The sequence below is a fragment of the Anomaloglossus baeobatrachus genome, chromosome 1, assembly GCF_048569485.1.
Source record: "Anomaloglossus baeobatrachus isolate aAnoBae1 chromosome 1, aAnoBae1.hap1, whole genome shotgun sequence".
NCBI classification, from domain to species: Eukaryota; Metazoa; Chordata; class Amphibia; order Anura; family Aromobatidae; genus Anomaloglossus; species Anomaloglossus baeobatrachus.
Window position 1 is genome coordinate 294088211 of NC_134353.1, and position 19886 is coordinate 294108096.

At 41.4% G+C, this 19886-nt stretch overlaps 1 protein-coding gene across 2 annotated transcripts in view; it reads left to right on the top strand.

The window, feature by feature from the left end:
• The window catches only part of TSPAN5 (tetraspanin 5), a 275119-nt gene extending 264099 nt beyond the window's left edge, over positions 1 to 11020 (top strand). For both annotated transcript variants that reach the window (XM_075350919.1, XM_075350927.1), the window contains one exon: positions 1940 to 11020. In XM_075350919.1, the coding sequence (XP_075207034.1) occupies positions 1940 to 2005 (66 nt within the window). In that variant the 3' untranslated portion in view covers positions 2006 to 11020. The remainder of the gene's footprint in view (positions 1 to 1939) is intronic.
• Positions 11021 to 19886: the final 8866 nt, after the last annotated feature.

A 19886-nucleotide genomic window follows, 5' to 3' on the forward strand; every position in this document is an offset into this window, starting at 1 on the left:
ACATATATAATAGAACATATAGAATAGATAAGAAAGAACATACAAAATAGATAGAAAGAAATAACAGAATAGTTCGACAGAGCAACAACTAGGTTGGACAGACCTTTTTTTTCATTTTTTGGGGTAAAAAATGATGCGGGGTCCCCCCCATTTTTCATATCCAGCACAGGAACAGCAGCAGCTGCAGGCTGCAACCCTCAACTGTGTGCTGTACCTTGGCTGGTTATGAAAAATAAAGGGGATCGCACACTTTTTATTTTTATTGCTTTATTTAAAAAAAAAAAAAAATGACGTGGGGTCCCCTAATTTTTCTAAAACTAGTCAAGGTACAGCAGACAACTGGGGGCTGATATTACTAAGGTGGGAAGGGCCATCGTTATTTGGCCCTTTTCAGCCTAACAATAGCAGCCCACAGCCGCCTTAGAGTGGCGCATCCATAAGAAGCGCCAATTCTGGCGCTGGACCCGGCTCTTCCCATTGCCTTGGTGCGGTGGCATTCGGGGTAATAAGGAGTTAATGGCAGCCCACAGCAGCCACTAAGTCCTAGATTAGTGATGGCAGTCGTCTATGAGACACCGCCCCATCACTAATCTGTAAGTGAAAAAAAATAAACATATACACCCCACAAAATCCTTTATTTGGAATAAAATACAAAAAACATCCTTTTTCACCACTTTATTAACCCCTGAATACCCCTGCAGGTACAAAGTAATCCACATGAGGTCCCACAGCAATTAAGCTCTGCTAAATCCATGTCCTGTCACAGCAGCATCATAGAGCATGACAGCCTGCTGACAGCAGGCAAAGACAGAGGCACACGATAAGAATGAACTCGAGTGAATCTTTGATGTCAGTGCCGCGACACAGGCAATAGGGCGGAGCCCACAGCTGTGATGTCAGAGGTTCACCCAAGTTCATTGTCATCGCACGGCTGTGTCTCTGTGTTCTGTCATGAGCTTGGGTGAACCTCTGACGTCAGTTCCACAACACAGGCAGTTGTGCTTGGCCCACTGTTGTGACATCAGAGGTTCACCCGAGTTAATTCTCATCTCATAGTTCTGTCTCTGTATCACGGCCTGATTTGTGGTTACAGGTCAAGGACTCCAGCATTGACCAGAAATCACATGAGTGATGGCACCGCTAATCGCGTGGCTCATATCAGTCACTCAGGTGATTTGAGGTCACAGGTGGAAGACTCCAGCTGTGGCAGCGGCTATTCTGAGTGACGTCACCGCTCATAGCGTGACTTATTTCAGTTGCTGCATGCAGCTCACAGCGGGCAGTCTTGTTCTATGGCGCTCACTGTGAGTGTCAGATGTAGGAGTGCTGGAAGCGTTGTGGGACTTCGTGTGGATTACGTCAGACCTGGAGAGGTGTTTGGGGGTGGTGAAGAAGGGTGGTGGTGGTGAAAGAGAGTGGTTTTTTTGTCTTTTATATCAAATAAAGGATTTTTCGGTGTTAGTGTTTATTTACTTTCACTAACAGATTAGTGATGAGGGGGTGTCTCATAAACGCCTGCCATGACTAATCTAGGATTTAGAAGCTGCTATGGGCTGCCATTAACTAATTATTACCCCAATTGCCACTGCACCAGGGCAATTGGGATGAGCCAGGTATATATATATATATATGTGTATATATATATACATATACACAGTATATCTTGCATATTTTCTCCATGGTTGGTAGTTGCCGTGCACATTTGATTTCTGGGTGTGAACCCACCCAAAGGTAATACTGCATGACGTTTTTTTGTTCTCTTTGTGCTTTTGTCGATTTCTTCAAAATTCTCAAAACTGGGTGCCTTCTAGAGATTGTTCCTAGTTGTTCCTATATGTTGGTGCTGCATACATGACAGTGAATGAATGTCCTAACATAATTTGTACACTATATGTCCCACGTTCACATAATACAAGCATTTCTGTTTTTTCCCTCCTAGATATTTGGCATATGTCTTGCTCAGAATTTGGTAAGCGACATTGAAGCTGTCAGAGCCAGTTGGTAAAGCTAATCCTCTAGAGACCAAGCTGCGTAGAAGACACTGGAAGCAGATCCTCAGCCTGGCAGCTCGATACTGTGGTTCAGGGCCAAGAATGTTCACATCCCATTTTTGAGCGGTGTAGGAGAATTCCTTGGCGGCTTTTCTCATAACTAATGGCACAAGCTAATAGCTCGGATCTTTTCCATGCAACAAAGCATTAAATCCTTTACAGAGAAGTGATGGTGGAAACGGACAATCCTGGAGCTTTTATTGTGTTTTTGATTGCATGTGATAAGGTTTACAGAATACTTGTGAAAAGAACATTTTCTCACTATCATGCAGCACACAATGATCGCACACTATTGGCAGATATATCATTTCTTTATTGATAGCACAATGGTCAGAGATGTGATCGGCCCGGTATGTTTTACATGATAGCACTGTCTTGTATATACTACAGTACACCAGATGTCAGTAAATGATATATTTCTCATATTCCAGTCCACGGCCCCACGTGATATCACGGCCAGCGTCTCATATACACCTTGTTAGGGCAGAGATCTCTCTTTCACAACTTGTTTGTGCTTTTGGTGATGTTTTGGTAAGACGCGGCGATGTGCTAATGTGGTCATTGTGCCTGTCCTACGACTGTCACACAAAATCACCAAACTGGAAATGTAATCGGCAGAATGACAGACATTTTTGGCAAAACACACATCACCATTTGATAAATGATTAATTGTGGGGGTAATTGAGTCACTTAAAGTCGGTGGAGTTTTGTTTGACCGAGAAAATTAAACGGAAAGCGTTGAAGTCATTATCTCTACTATAATCTGCAGTCTTCAAAGACCTTTGATGCAAATATCTGACATACCACATGTATTTCCTTGTGAATCAGTATCCTACTGCGAGAGCGAAAAAGATCAACTACATTTTTATAGGAAACATAAAAAGACTTTTTAACTTTAGGTTGCTTAGCAACAATGAAACCTCCTCTCTCAGTGACTACTGCTGTTCTGCTGATCACTATTAATAACAGTCTGCCTTAACCAGTTTCGAAACACTCATTATCTGCAGATATAATGTAATTCTATAGATAAATAGCTTAGAACACCCATGTAGCTGACTTACTCGAGCAGCAATTACAAGGAGAAAATGAAGTTATATTCCCTCTGCAGTCGCTCATTTCGGGGTGAAACAGGGAACAGTTAGTCACTGCTCACTATACTGTGAGCACATTGTCACCACTCCCTGGTACTATGATTGACAGCTCTGCAGCATGTATGCAGTGTATGTGTGCAGGGCAATGCATCGTGGAGTGGCACTTACTGTGTATTGAATGGTGACTCTAACAGCTCCCTGCATTAACCCTATTACAGGAAATCAGTAGATATGTTCAAAACTAAAAAGTAAAGTTTGGTGTTCATACCGAACGCGGACTTTACTAAAAAAAATAGTGTTCAAGTTCGGAGCTTAGATGCTTAATGTATGCAAGTCACCACCTGTGCAAGCATCGCTGTGCTTGGATACACTCGGTGCTCCGCTCAGTGCGAGCCGCTTGCAGTGTTTAAATATCTCACACTGGGGGTAAATTCAGAATTATCAATGTAGTGTGCACCAAAAAAAAAAAATGGAAAAACCCCATCCACCCACCCCCAGAAGTTATTAGTTTATGGCAGGCTGTATGTGGGCGGAGACCCGAACTGCCAATCAGTGACTTCCACTGGAGTTCAGGTCCAAAACGGAACTTTATCTACAGTCCAGATGAAACGAATTTTAACGGGTCCTTTGATCTCTAGAAATGAGCATGCACATTTTCTTGTTGCAGCCACTTCTCTAGTAAACTGGCTACAAAGGATTTATCCATAAAACACTGCAGAATTTGTACATAAATAGTGTTTCTGGATGTGACAAGTTTACTTTAAATTACACTACTCACAAAAAGGGATATTTGGCTTTTGGGTGAAATTTCAGGATGATCCTAAAATGCCCTCTATCCTTGTCATGTGAACTTAATGTGACCTTTTCTAAACTTTTGAATGCACATGTCCAACTGTTCAATCTTTCCGTAGTTTTTGCACAACTTGCTGTTCTCTAACAACAAGTTTGATGGCAAAATTCACAACAGGTGTTTCATCCATGAATCACCAATTCATTTTGGGGTTCAATTAGGATTGTTATTTAACCCCTTCAGCCCCCGGGCACTTTCCGTTTTTGCGTTTTTGTTTTTTGCTCCCCTTCTTCTGAGAGGCGTAACTTTTTTATTTTTCCATCAATCTTGCCATATGAGGGCTTGTTTTTTGCGGGACGAGTTGTACTTTTAAATGAAACCATAAGTTTTACCATATAGTGTACTGGAAAACGGCAAAAAAATTCCAAGTGCGGAAAAATTGCAGTGTGATCGTACAATAGTTTTTGGAATATTTAATTCACTGTGTTCACTATATGGTAAAACTGAGGTATCTATGTGATGCCTCAGGTCGGTGCGAGTTTGTAGACACCAAACATGTATAGGTTTACTTGTATCTAAGGGGTTAAAAAAAATTAACAAGCTTGTCCAAAAAACGTGGCGCACGTTTTGCGCCATTTTCCAAAACCCGTAGCGTTCTCATTTTTCAGGATCTGAGGCAAAGTGATGGCTTATTTTTTGCGTCTCGACCTGACGTTTTTAACGGTACAATTTTTGCGCAGATGCTACATTTTGATCGCCTGTTATTGCATTTTGCGCAAAATTTGTGGCGACCAAAAAACGTAATTTTGGCGTTTGGAATTTTTTTGCCGCTACGCCGTTTACTGATCAGATTCATTGATTTTATATTTTGATAGATCGGTTATTTCTGAACGTGGCGATACCAAATATGTATGTATTTTTTATTTTTTTAACCCATTAATTTTCAATGGGGTGAAAGGGGGGTGATTTGAACTTTTAGCTTTTTTTTATTTTTCTTTAATTTTTTAAAACTTTTTTTTTACTTTTTTTTTATTTTACTAGTCCCCCTAGGGGGCTATTGCGATCAGCAATCCGGTCACTCTGCACTATCTGCAGATCTCAGCTACAGAGCTGAGAACTGCAGATTTGCTGCTTCACTTTCAATGCCGGCTGTATTCCGGCATTGAGAGGAAGTGAGTCATGTTAGCTACAGGCGTCATCACATGACCCTGTGCTACCATGGCAACCGCCGAAAGTCACGTGGTCATGTCACGTGACTTCCGGTGGGGGCGGGGTAAGTCACTGTCATGGCGGCGCCCATACACATATCGCTGCCAAGATTTTGGCAGCGAAATGTAAGGGGTTAATGGGCGCGGGTGGAAGCGATTCAACCCGCAGCTAGCAGGCACACATGTCAGCTGTTGATAACAGTTGATATGTGCGCGGATCGCGGCCGCCTGCCGGCGGCAGGGGGCGGGGCTTACCGGCACACGATCCATGAAGTACCCAGTACGTCATGGGTCGCTAAGGGGTTAAACAGTCCTCCTCATCATGTTGTTCATATTTTGTGATCATGAGACAAGGTCGACACCTAACAATTTATCAACAGCACCTCACTATTGTGAGGTTTCAAGCAGGATGTTCTCAGACGTAAGTGGCCATTGAACTTAAAGTGTCACAGAGTGTCATTAGCAGGTTTCAACATAGATACAGAGAGACTGGGAGAGTCACAGAAAAGCATAGAAGTGGATGTCCTTTGGCCACATCCCACAATGATGACTGCTTCATTGTGAACAAAACTTTTTGAAAACAGATGATGAATGCCATACAACCAAGTGTCACGTCAGACCATTCGAAACCTTTAACATCAGCCTGGTCTCCTTGCTAGATGATCTGCAAGGGTACCTGACCAAACCACACCACCAGGCACAGGCACAATGGTCTTGTATGAGCCAGGGAGCATCTACACTGGGTCCTCAGTGCTGTTCAGTGATGAAACTCAATTCAATCTGAACAGAAATTATGGCGACCAATGATGTTGGAGGCATCAATGAGAGCGCGGTATATCAGGTGATGAGCCTTTGGTGGTTGTGGTTTTACATTGTAGGCATGTGTGTCTAGTCAATACAGAACTGCCGTACACTTTGTGTATGGTAAAGTGACAAGCCCCTACTACTTGAATAGCCTCATTAATCCAGGCATTATGCCTCTGCATAAACAACTAAGGCCTAATTTCATCTTCATGGATGACAATGATCAAAGCTCATCGGAGGTCGCATCATTAGGGAACATCTGCTAGAGACTGGGGTACCACAAATGAATTGGCCTGCACTTTATCCAGACCTAAATTCCATAGACAACCTATGGGATCAGATGAATCGGAATGCTATGCCTCAGTAGACAATAATACCACTTGTGAATAGCATGAGACGTTGTTGTCAAATTGTAATTGATGCTCAAGGCCACATAACAAGTTATGGAGACATTGACATTTTTGGGTAAGACATACCCACAACTGTTGTTGGCTTTTGTTTCAATAAATAGTTTGAAATGTGGAAATCACCATTGCATGATTCTACTTAAATGCCCTACTTTCTTCAAAAAATATCAGTATAGTGTGAACATTTTACATTTTCCATAATTGTCACCTGAAAGCCAAATATCTCTAACTTTTTTGTGAGTAGTGAATATTACTCTAAGGCCATAGATGATAACATTTCAAAATATCTGTTTTTGATACAACCTGGGAGCCAAAGCACAGCTTCCTCTGGTCACTTAGTATGCCATCTATGAATCATCCATATACTGTACATGTTTAACATTTAAAGTATAGGAGAAGGTTTGTAATTTCATTTTCTATATCCTCACCGGAAAACACGAACTACACACATTTTTTAAAAACATACACAAGGATGGGTGATAAAAATGAATGCGCATGGTAAAAACGAACTGTGCCACATATAGGTGTTTTATACGGACCTGTGAAAGGGCCAAACTGTGAAGTAGTTACTCTGCAAACCTTTTTAGTTTTACCCTTGGTGTTTTAAAAAGAATATTTCTAAATGGTTTTACTACTGAAAGTAGTGATATGGCTGTATATGTTTATTATCAATCTGATGTGCCAGCGGTAAGAAATCAAATTTTGAAGAAATATGCAAATTAGCCAGGAAAAGCATTGAAAGGGCACAGTTTGAGTTCTCCGCACTGGCACATCGTACTGTACAGCCTCTTGTACCTTTTTCACTAAAACAATGAGCTCTATTCATTATTACATTTGCATCTATGTTTTTAATTCCTCATGTTATGGCTCGCTCACATGAGCTTAGAACTCGGACGAGTATTTTCGATGTTTTATCGAATAGCCCCCAATCCAATGTTAAAATATGGGGCAGTAATGTTCAGCACTTTTTTTCTCATGCTGTGAGTGGCTTCGCAACTTGGATGGCGTGCACCCATTCAAGTCTATGGGTGTGTGAAGATCATCAAACTGTACTTGAATGACATCCAATTTCCACGAACTCACAGAATGGAGTTGATGGAGATAATTTGTTCTCCAACATCTCCTGACAGTATGCTATCAGATCACATTAAGCTGACACTCTGATCAGCGTTTGATCGGAGTGTCATTAACATAACTGATCCGATTCTCTGGCAGAGAGAATATACGGTCGTGTGTCTGCAGCCTTTTAAGAATTACTTTTGTCTTAGTCCAAATTTTTCTTCTAGATTGCAACTATTTTGAAGCTTATTTTCTATTTGTTCTTTTGTTCATTTTTTTGTGCCCCAATGTGCGTGTGTTTTTTTGTAATCCAGATGTTTGTTGCCTAGTTCTTATTTCCAACTTTTTAAAAAGCCGCAAAATTTTAACATAAATATAGTCTAGTATCTCCGTGTAGTGATTTTGTATGGCAGAATTTTTTTGCATAAATGTTAGAGTTGCACGTGACATTGTAACGCATCATGCAACTTTTTTGAAAAGGCGAAAAAAAAGCAAAAGGCAAAAACAAAGAAACATGTTTTATTCTGTGCAAAATTTATGAAGAAATAAGCACCATTTTGAAGAATTTGGCAACTAAAACACAACATATACTACAAGATGTAAAAGAAAAGTCAATTAAGCGAAAAGAAAAAATGCCGATTGATTTTTATACCATACAAATAAATATGTACTCAAAAAAAGCGCATGCATGTGTATAGGATTCAAAAGATACTTGTTCACTTTTCGAATCCAGTATTCCATCCATGGCAGATTTGGAATAAAAAGGCTACGGATTGTGGTAAATTAAGGTTAATCTCATCTCTGCCTGTAATTCGGACACAGAAGTAACTGCTTCTAGCTCCTGGTCATTAGAGGCAGGGGAACAAAAACAGCGGAAATGCAACTGCGTTACGCTCTTTGTGTAACTGTGATTGGAATGAATAAGAATTATGCCAATAGTACAGATCGCGTTGCTGTGTTGTTCCCGTAACCCCATTCTTCTTGGATGGGAGCAATAGTCTAGATGTGTGCCGCTGGTTTCTTGACTCCACCTTTTGTGGCCGGGACCTACAAGCGGTGATTCTACTCTCTGACCATGAAAGGCAGAGATGGGAATAACTCTTTAACTTCAATGGGTGGAACACACACTATATATTTAGATATTTTAGTTAACATTTTTGACTTTACATTATTATAACCTTTTATTATTTTTTATATTCCTGTTTAAATGGCAAAACACATTATGTTGACATTTTTCCTCATGGGCTGGATAAATTAAAGGGACCTATTAGCACTGACCTAAAATCTTTAAAAGGGTTGTACAGGGTTCTACTTTTTATTATTTTTTTTTGTCAAATGCTGCAAAACGATTGTGCACAGCACTATTTTTGGAATGTTTTTCTAATCATGGACAACACATTTCATTTGGGGTTGACACAAGTCATTAAAGTTCTATGCCTGACTGAAAACCACAGGAATACTAGTTATCTTGTCAGTCAAAAATTTGTATATTTTTCAAGATTATAGTAGAGAAATGAGATGACTACAATGACTTTCATGTGAAAAATCACACAGCTTTATTAGAAATACATCATGACATAATTAATGTGAAGATCAGTTACAGGAAAAACCTCTCACAGTTTATGTTCTGTACATCTAGGAAATCGTATACTCTCCAACCATTAAAGGAACTCTACCAGCACAAAATGACTATTCACACCAAATAAGTGCACCTTCCCACCTAGTTGTTTTCCATCTACCTCTACCATTTTTTTGCTCTATCAAGCCAGAGCTGTCAATCAAAAAAGGCAGGGTGGGGATAGAGTGAAAACAAGCAGGTGAGAAGGAGCACTTTAATGCTAGGCCTGTGCTTGGTTTCATCAGTTATTCTGTGCTTCCAAGGGATGTCTGTCACCCCAAATTTACACTTCAAATTAACCATATCGCCTTGTAGGACAAGGCGGAGATGGGGCAACAATAAACTCATTCTTTTTGTTTTTAAATCTGTTCATCTTTTACCACTTTATTGTAATATGCAAATGAAGGTGCTCATTCACCCTTAGCATGGCTAAAAATGCACTGCTGTACCCACATATTTAATGTCACTCTTTCCATTCTGATTGATAGCGTAGGCTTGCCCGTAGCCAGCGTTGTCTGAAGAAAAGCCTCAGTTATGTAATCACTTTCCTGTACAGGAGAAGGCACAGAAATCACTCTCTTCTTGCTTCGGACATCACCAAGACTCCTCTACTATTACTTAAGTGGAGGAGGGAGCACAGAAATCCTTCTCTCATTGCTGACCACATCACTCAGGTATAGCTTATGAAATAATGTCAACTGCGAGGAGACTCATTTCTGTGCTCACTTCCATATTGAAGTGATAGCAGAAGAGTTGGGGCGAGGTCCAAAGCGAGGATAGAGTGAATTTTGTGCTCCCTCCTGCACTGAAGTGATAGCAGAGGAGTCGGGGTGATGTCCAAAGTGAGGAGAGAGTGATCTCTGTGCTTCCTACTGCACTGAAGTGATGGCAGAGGAGTCAGGTTGATGTCCGAAGAGAGGAGAGAGTGATTTCTGAGTTTGCTCCTGCACGGAAGTGGTAGCAGAGGAGTCGGGGTAATGTCAGAAAAGAGGAGAGAGTGATCTCTATGCTCGCTCCTGCACTGAAGTAAGATAGCAGAGGAGTCGAGGTGATGTCCAAAGAGAGGAGAGAGTGATTTCTGAGTCTGCTCCTGCACGGAAGTGGTAGCAGAGGAGTCGGGGTAATGTCAGAAAAGAGGAGAGAGTGATCTCTATGCTTTCTCCTGCACTGAAGTAAGATAGCAGAGGAGTCGAGGTGATGTCCAAAGAGAGGAGAGAGTGATTTCTGTGCTCGCTCCCGCACTGAAGTGAGATAGCAGAGGAGAGAGTGATCTCTATGTCCGCTCCTGCAGTGAAGTGAGATTGCAGAGGAGTCGAGGTCATGTCCAAAGAGAGGAGAGTGATTTCTGTGCTCGCTCCCGCACTGAAGTGATAGTTGAGGAGTCGGGGTGATGGCCAAAGCACGGAGAGAGTGATTTCTGTGCGCACTCCTGCACTGAAGTAATAGCCAGGAGGAAAAGCAATGTCAGAAGTGAGGAGAGAGTGAGTTCTGTTTGCTCCTGCACAGGGACAGATATCACATAATTTGGGGTGACAGATTCACTTTAAAGGAAAAGTGAGTTATAGTTATAATAGTTATAACAGTTTTCTGTATTTATACCAGAGCAGAGGTGGCATACAATATTTAATATTTTATATCGATGGTATAGTAGAAGGGTGTGCAGCGTATAAAGTGAAAGATACCATTAAAGAAATGATGACTGCTCAAGAACCATTGACCTTGTGCTAAGTGAATGATAGGCTTGATTTCAGGCCTGCCAGTGTTTTGCTCTGTTTTATACAGTTATATAACCTGTAAAGTTATTTATCACTTCTTGATCCTATTGTGAGTCATTCTGAATGTTCTCACTTCTTTGAGAGCGATGGATGTTTTTTTACCACTTTGACACAATGAAAGTACAACTGTACAGTTTTTAAAGGTCCAGGCAATCAGTGCAGCCTGGGATTGTTAATAGTTGTAATTAAATATACAATAAAGACAAGATGTAGTGTGTCCTGAGTTGTATTATTTGATTGCTTGTTGCAAGCTTCATTACAATGCAGATAAATGTCTTAGTTCTTCCATGTGTTTTGCTTGCAGGACCATTAACTTTACAGCAGCTGCTCCACTGCGGGTGACAGGTGCGGTATAAAACCTATTCCGTGTCCTGAAGACAAAAAAGCAGATTTATTACGGACACACGCACATTAATGCATATTCTTGCACTTTCTGAGCTGCCATGTTCTGGTTTTGGATATGATCAGTCATGTTTTATATCAATTGTAATCCATGATCTGAATAATCAGATCTCCTAATCATCTTCTGTGCTGCATTCAACTGACTGATGTATCTTCGGAAAAAATGTGTAAAAGTACAGTCTGAAAAGGTGGAGGTTTCGGGGGCAACAGCAGCTACCATAGAGACTTCACGCATTCTATTTAAAGGGGTTGCCCAACTTTGAAATAATTATTTTTACTAAATGTGGATAGTTTTAACACTAGAAGTCACAGAAATTTCGAGCTCCCCCCTGAAGTCCCGAAAGAGGGTCAAATGACCCTAAAGGGTACTTTACATGCTGCGACATCGCTAGCGATCTCGTTAGCAATGTGAAATTCTAGATAGCAAGTGCGATCTTTCGAGATCGCACATAGGTCATTTTACGCATGTGCGATCTCGAAAGATCGCACTTGCGCTCTAGAATTTCACATCGCTAACGAGATCACTAGCGATGTCGCATCATGTAAAGTACCCTTTTGTCCAAACTGAATAGAACTAGAAACTAAATGGCTAAACTCAATGGAAAACAACAACCTCCTGTGGTGCGACAGTAATGGCCTTAATTACAGAACAATAGACTGATTATAGGAAGTTAGCTAAAATCCTTCAGGTCATTCGACCCGTCTCTGGGTTCCAAAGGTAAAAATGTTAAATGACCCCTCTCTGGGACTTCTAGTGTTAAAACATAGAGGTATATCCATGTTCCAGCAGCCCGGTAGATCCAATGCAGGCCACTCCGGAGGTCCTCGCCAGTTCAGGATGAGTGCTTAGTTCAGACGTCCTGGTGTAACCAGTGATTGGCCGCATAAAGGTGTAGCTGGCCAGGACTGGCATGTTAATGCCAAAAGTCAGAATAATTTTGCAGAACTGCAAGTTGTGCAAAAATATTGTGACTTATTACGGTGTTTACGCCACATTTCTGGCATAAGCATCTTGATGAATTGGCCCCTATGTGTATAAACTATGTTAATTCCTTCTGTGTGGATTTCTGTGTATAAATGAGTGTATGTGATATTTATCTAGATTCTTGTGTATGTATGATTGCAGTTTTACAGTAAGCTTTTATGCTGTAGTTTTTTTTTTAACCTGACAGACAGACTTTGAGCAATATTAGTCTCTGTTCACAAAATCTTTTGCATCCATTTTTCGTATGTATGTTTGGAAAGCACTCACTATAGATGCTAAGTATGCCAATAGTTTTCTTCTGTCCTCTGGTCAATATGTATAACCCACAAAAAAGGTTTAAAATCTAATTGTTTAACCATAACATCCTATAGACAACACATGCTACTATCATTAGCCTCCAGTTATATCAGTGCCTATATATGAACAGTCACATCACTGCAGCTCCCCACGGTACCCGAGAAGATTGCAATATTTTTTTTCCAATATTAGACATTGTGTACAGTCATATATATGTATATATATATATATATATATATATATATATATATATATACATATATATATATAAAATATATTATATATATATATATATTTATATATTTATATATTTTACAGACCAAAAGTTTGGACACACCTTCTCATTCAAAGAGTTTTCTTTATTTTCAGGACTCTGAAAATTGTAGATTCACATTGAAGGGATCAAAACTATGAATTAAAACATGTGGAATGAAATACTTAAAAAAGTGTGAAACAACTGAAAATATGTCTTATATTCTAGGTTCTTCAAAGTAGCCACTTTTTGTTTTCATTACTACTTTGCATACTCTTGGCATTCTCTTGATGAGCGTCAAGAGGTAGTCACCAGAAATGGTTTTCCAACAGTCTTGAATGAGTTCCCAGAAATGCTTAGCACTTGTTGACCCTTTTGCCTTCACTCTGCGGTCCAGCTCACCCCAAACCATCTCGATTGTGTTCAGGTCTGGTGACTGTGGAGGCCAGGTCATCTGGCGTAGCACCCCATCACTCTCCTTCTTAGTCAAATAGCCCTTACACAGCCTGGAGGTGTGTTTGGGGTCATTGTCCTGTTGAAAAATAAATGATGGTTCAACTAAACGCAAACCGGATGGAATAGCATGCCGCTGCAAGATGCTGTGGTAGCCATGCTGGTTCAGTATGCCATCAGTTTTGAATAAATCCCCAACAGTGTCACCAATATAGCACCCCCACACCATCACACCTCCTCCATGCTTCACGGTGGGAACCAGCCATGTAGAGTCCATCCGTTCACCTTTTCTACAAAGACACGGTGGTTGGAACCAAAGGTCTCAAATTTGGACTCATCAGACCAAAGCACAGATTTCCACTGGTCTAATGTCCATTTCTTGTGTTCTTTGGCCCAAACAAGTCTCTGGTGCTTGTTGCCTGTCCTTAGCAGTGGTTTCCTAGCAGCTATTTTACCATGAAGGCCTGCTGCACAAAGTCTCCTCTTAATAGTTTTTCTAGAGATGAGAAGGTGTGTCCAAACTTTTGGTCTGTACTGTGTGTATATATATATATATATATATATATATATATATCTCAATCAAGCTGTGGACAGCATGAGTTGCAGCCTGACTACGCAATTGCACTGGGTATATTTTTATCTTAAACACTGCAAGGTTTCAGAAAAAATATAGCTTAACCCCTTCACGACCGGCCGATTTTTCGCTTTCCGGTTTTTTTTTTCGCCATTCTTTTTCTAAGAGACGTAACTTTTTTATTTTTCAGTCAATACGGTCATTTGAGGGCTCATTTTTTGCGGAACGAGCTGTACGTTTCAATGAAACCATAGGTTTTACCATATAGTGTACTGGAAAATGTCAAAAAAATTCCAAATGCAGAAAAATTGCAAAAAAAGTGCAATAGCATTATTGTTTTTGAGATATTTTATTCACTGTGTTCACTGTATGGTAAAACTGATATGTGGGTGTGATGCCTCAGGTCAGTGCGAGTTCGTAGACACCAAACATGTATAGGTTTACTTTTATATAAGGGGTTAAAAAAAATTCAGAAGTTTGTCTGAAAAAAGTGGCGCACGTTTTACGCCATATTCCGTGACCCGTACCGTTCTCATTTTTCGGGATCTGAAGCTCAGTGATGGCTTATTTTTTGCGACTCGAGCTGACGTTTTTAACGGTATAATTTTTGCACAGATGCTACGTTTTGATCACCTGTTATTGCATTTTGCGCAAAAGTTGTGGCGACAAAAAAACGTCATTTTGGCGTTTGGAATTTTTTTGCCGCTACGCCGTTTACTTATCAGATTAATTGATTTTACATTTTGATAGATCGGGCGTTTCTGAACGCGGCGATACCAAATGTGTGTATATTTTTTATTTTTTTAACCCTTTAATTTTCAATGGGGCGAAAAGGGGGTGATTTGAACTTATGTTTTTTTGTTTTTTTTTTTAATTTTTTAAAACTTTTTTTTTACTTTTTTTTTTTATTTTACTAGTCCCCCTAAGGGGCTATAGCGATCAGCAATCCGATCGCTCTGCACTATCTGCTGATCACAGCTACACAGCTGTAAACAGCAGATACGTGCACTTTCTGCCTCCCTGGCCTCCGTGGAAAGCGAAAGTGAAAGTAGTTCATGTCTAGCACAGGAGTCATCACATGACCCTGTGCTACCATGACAACCATCGAAAGTCACGTGATCATGTCACGTGACGTCCGGTATCGGGCGGTAAGTAAAACTTTACCGCGATCGCGTTTATAATGGCGCTGTCACATATTGACAGCGCCATTACAAGGGTTAAACGGCACGAGCAGATAATGATTCTGCTCGTGACTAGCAGGCACACATCTCAGCTGTGAAAATCAGCTGAGATGTGCGCCGATCGCAGCAAGCTGCTACCAGGAGACCGAGGCAGTAACGTTATGACCGCTAGGACGTAATTTTACGGCCCGCGGTCGTTAAGGGGTTAAAGGTCGGATTCTCTCAATACTGCTCTAGTTGATTGACAGATCTGTTTCATGTGTGTACATCAGGCCACACCTGTCAATCAATTGGATTGGCGAAAGGAGAAGCCATCAGGATGCTGCAGCAGATTGATTTAATCTATTCTATGGTTCCCTTTAAACCACTTATATAGTGCAATCAGTACTCGAAAAAGAATGGTCTGCAAGGGTTAAGTTTAGTGGTGAACGGACCCAGACTGTAAAAGTCCGGATCTGTGTGGTTTCAAACTTACCTGAGTATCGGACCCAGATTCCGGGTGTTGATCAGCATTCGGCAGCTTGGGAAATAAAAAAAATTAAAGGAACTGACTGTTCCAGGGATCATTCCAATAGTTAAAAATCAAAGTTACCTACCCGATATAATTAATTTAACACAAGAAGAAGTATGCCTGCTTCTGAGTAAATTAAACAATGACAAATACCCCGGGACAGATACCATTCATCCACGAATATTGAGGGAATTGAGCTCAGTAATCGACAGGCCACTGTATCTCATCTTTTTAGACTCGCTTGTAACAGGGTTGGTGTCTCAGGATTGGAGGATTGCTGATGTGGTACCGATATTTAAGAAAGGTAAGAGGGTAGATCCAGGCATCTACCGTCCAGTAAGCCTGACATCAGTAGTATGCAAAATTTTGAGGGCATTTTAAGGGATGACATGCAAAAATATATTGCAGAAAATAATATAATACCTGACAAACAGCATGGATTCATGAAAGACAAGTCGTGTCTAACCAACCTGTTGGGGTTCTATGAGGCGGTAAGTGCAAATCTGGATATTGGTAATGCAGCTGATGTGATTTATTTGGACTTTGCAAAGGCATTTGATACTGTACCACATAATACCAAATCCAATAATCCCTCCACTGAGTATAGGCATATAACCCGTGGAGAAAAACGTGACCAAATTAAGTAGAATATATAAAAGATATTTTATTGAATCAAAAATTAAAATCTTGTAACAACCATATAGAAAAGATATGAGACTGGGACAATCCCAGATTATGGCAGCAGAACACAAAAATCCGAAAGTGCATATACAGGACCTTTTACATGATAGCAAACAAAATACATTAATAAGCAAGTGCAAATAATAATATGTGATTATGTATTATGATTATATTAGAAATGTATGTTGCTGTTAAAGGCAATGGAAAGAGGTATGCTGTGCATATATGAAAAATCCCTACCACATAATAGCATTATACTAAAGCTCCAGAAGCAAGGACTAGGCAAAACTATATGCAACTGGGTAAGGAATTGGCTAAAATATAGGAAACAAAGATTAGTCATAAATGGTACATTCTCTAAATGGGCCATAGTCAGCAGTGGGGTGCCGCAGGGATCTGTGCTAGGACCAATTCTTTTTAATCTCTTTATTAATGACCTTGTGGATGGGATTGATAGTACAGTGTCAGTCTTTGCCGATGACACCAAACTATGTAGGATATTAAAAACGGACCTTGATAGTACAATATTACAAAATGATTTGGATAAGATGTCAGAATGGGCAGATACCTGGCAAATGAGATTTAATATTAATAAATGTAAAGTAATGCAGTTAGGATGGAGTAATCCTATAGCTGCGTATACATTAAATGGAAGTAAACTCGGGGCTACAGAACAGGAGAAGGACTTGGGTATTCTCATTACAAATAAGTTGAGCAGCAGCACTCAATGTCAGGCAGCAGCTGCAAAAGCAAACAAGATGCTAGGGTGTATAAAAAGAGAGATTAGATCCCGAGATCCCAACGTATTGTTACCCCTCTATAAATCACTTGTAAGGCCACATCTGGAATATGGGATTCAGTTTTGGGCTCCACATTTTAAAAAGGACATTCAGAAGTTAGAGTCAGTTCAAAGGCAGGCAACTAGACTACTACAAGGAATGGAAGGCCTCCCATATGATGACAGGTTGTAAAAGTTAGATATGTTTAGCTTAGAAAAAAAGACGTCTCAGAGGAGATCTCATTTATATGTATAAATATATCTGTGGTCATTATAAAGGACTCGCACATGACGTATTTCTTCCAAAGACAATACTAAGGACCAGGGGGCACTCGCTGCAAGTGGAAGAAAAGCGATTCCGACAGCTAAATAGGAAAGGGTTCTTTACAGTTAGAGCAGTCAGACTGTGGAATGCTCTACCACAAGAGGTAGTAATGGCAGATACTATAACAGCTTTTAAAAAAGGGCTGGATGATTTTCTCAGTACACACAACATTGTCGGTTATAAATGTCTTAATGACAATATGTATAATTGGTGGAGGAAGATTGAACTAGATGGACCTAGGTCTTTTATCAACCTATGTAACTATGGAAATAAGAATGAATCAAGCACTTCATACTTACCGAGGCTCCGGCGCGACTGTAACTGCTTCCACAGCAACCCATTCACTTCTGGGGATGCTTATTAGCCTCACGCATGCACTGCTTTCCCCACCCATCAGTGTCTGTGATTGGTTGCAGTCAGACGCGCCCCCAGCTTGTGTGACAGCGTCTGCCTGCAACCAATCACAGACCCTTTCTGTGGGTCTAAATCGTACAATTAAAATAAATAGATAATTAAAAAAAACAGCGTGCTGTCCCCCCAAATTTGATACCCAGCCATGATAAAGCCCGACAACTGGGGGCTGGTATTCTCCGGCTGGGGACACCCATGCTTATTGGGCCACCCCCAGCCTAAAAATAGTAGCCTGCAGCCGTCCATGATTGCTGCATCCATTAGATCTGACAATCCCAGCAGGGTGCAATCAGAGTAATAAGGGGTTAATAACAGCCCACAGCTGCCACTAAGCTCTAGTTTAGTAATGGGGAGGGTCTATAAGACTCCCACCATTACTAATCTGTAAGTAAAAGTAAATAAACACAAACACTGAGAAAATCCTTTATTTGAAATAAAATACAAAAAACACACTCTTTCACCACTTTATTAACCCCAAAACACCCCTGGAGGTCCGACGTAATCCACACTTGGTCCCACGGTGATTCCAGCTCTGCTACATATCTGAAGTCACAGAGTGCGATCGTGAAGTCCATAGCGGGCGGTCATCCGCTACGGACTTCATGCAGATCCTGAGCCTCGCGATCAGCGGTGACATCACTCAGGTTATTTGCGGTCACAGCTGGAGGTTACCACGGTCCTCCACCTGTGACCACAGGTAACCTGTTGTCACGCTCCCCGGCTCCCCTGCCTCGCTCCCCGGTTCTTCAGTCCGGTCTCCACCGCTCCCCGCTCTCCAGCATCCATTGCCGGCGCTTCCCAGGCGCCCAGGTCCCCGCTCCCGGCGCCCGTCGGCGTCTCAGCCCCAGCCCGGCTGTGCTGCTTCCTCCTCTCAGCTTCCTGCTCTGGCTTCTGGCACCCGGGCCGCGCGCATGCGCATTAGGGCGCGCGCGCGGTCATTGACCCTTTCTTAAAGGGCCAGCGTCCATTGACAGGAAATAAAGCACACAGGTTCAGGGTATAAAGGGGTGTAATGTCCAAGTGGGCGGGGCCTGATCTTCGTGTTTCCCAAGCTAGGAGTCAGGTCTCCTTGTGTCTCTCTGCCATACTTACGTATCTCTCTTCTAGAGCCGATCCTGCCTCGCCATCCGGTCCTGCCGCATCCCGCACCCCCGAACGCTGCTTATCTGCCATCCTGACAGTCCGTACCATCTCGGATCCCTGTGGTGACCCGTCATCTCGCTCCAATGGTTCCGGACTCCGCCTGACATCATCTCGGCTTCCGAACCTGAGCTCCGTCACCCGGACTACAATCAGAGACTCCGTGGTCCCAGGGACTTCTCCATTATACTCTTGTGCACAGACTGCCCTGCTACCTGTAGTGCTCCAGCTACCGGACCCCTTACCATCATCAAGGAGTTCGGCCCAGTGGATCCACCTCCTGGGTCTGCCCTTCCACCTGGCCCTAACACCTGTCCTCAGGTAACCTCAGTAAAGTTAGTAACCTCACCTCAGGTGAGACCTGCATCTCATGGCAGGAAACTGCGTTTTTTTTACCAAGAGATATAGATTTGGTGCTGAAAATGTTACACCATATTCCTGCACCCAATATACACCTCCTGGACAAAAAAAAAAAATCGCATCACTACTACATCATTCCGCATTTTAATGGGGGGTTTTTGCCAGGAGGTATAGATTGGGTGCATGAATTTGGAGTGAACATTTTATCATCAAATAAATATATTAAAAAAGGGGTTTTGATGCCATTTTGCACCTCCTGGCAGAAAAAAACATTTTTGTTTTTTTTTACATTTTTGGACCAAGAGATGCAAATTTGATGATTAAATTTGTACACCATATGCATGCAGCCAATCTACACTTCCTGGCAAAAAAACCCACATCAAAACCGCATGTGGGATGATGCAGTAGTGATGCAATTTTTTTGCCAGCAAGTGTAGAATGGGTGCATAAATATGGTGTAAAAATTTCAGCACCAAATCTGCACTTCTTGGCAAAAAAAATGTAGTTTTCTGTCAGGAGATGCAGGTGAGTTCACTGAGCTTAATGAGGTCACCTGAGGTCCTCTGAAGTCAGGTTACCTGTGGTCACAGGTGGAGGACCATGGGAATCTCCAGCTGTGACCGCAAATAACCTGAAGCTCAATCATTCTCTGTCTGGAGTTCACAGTGGGCAGTCATGTTCCATGATCACGCTGTCAGTTCAAATGTAACAGTGCTGGAATCGTCTATGGGA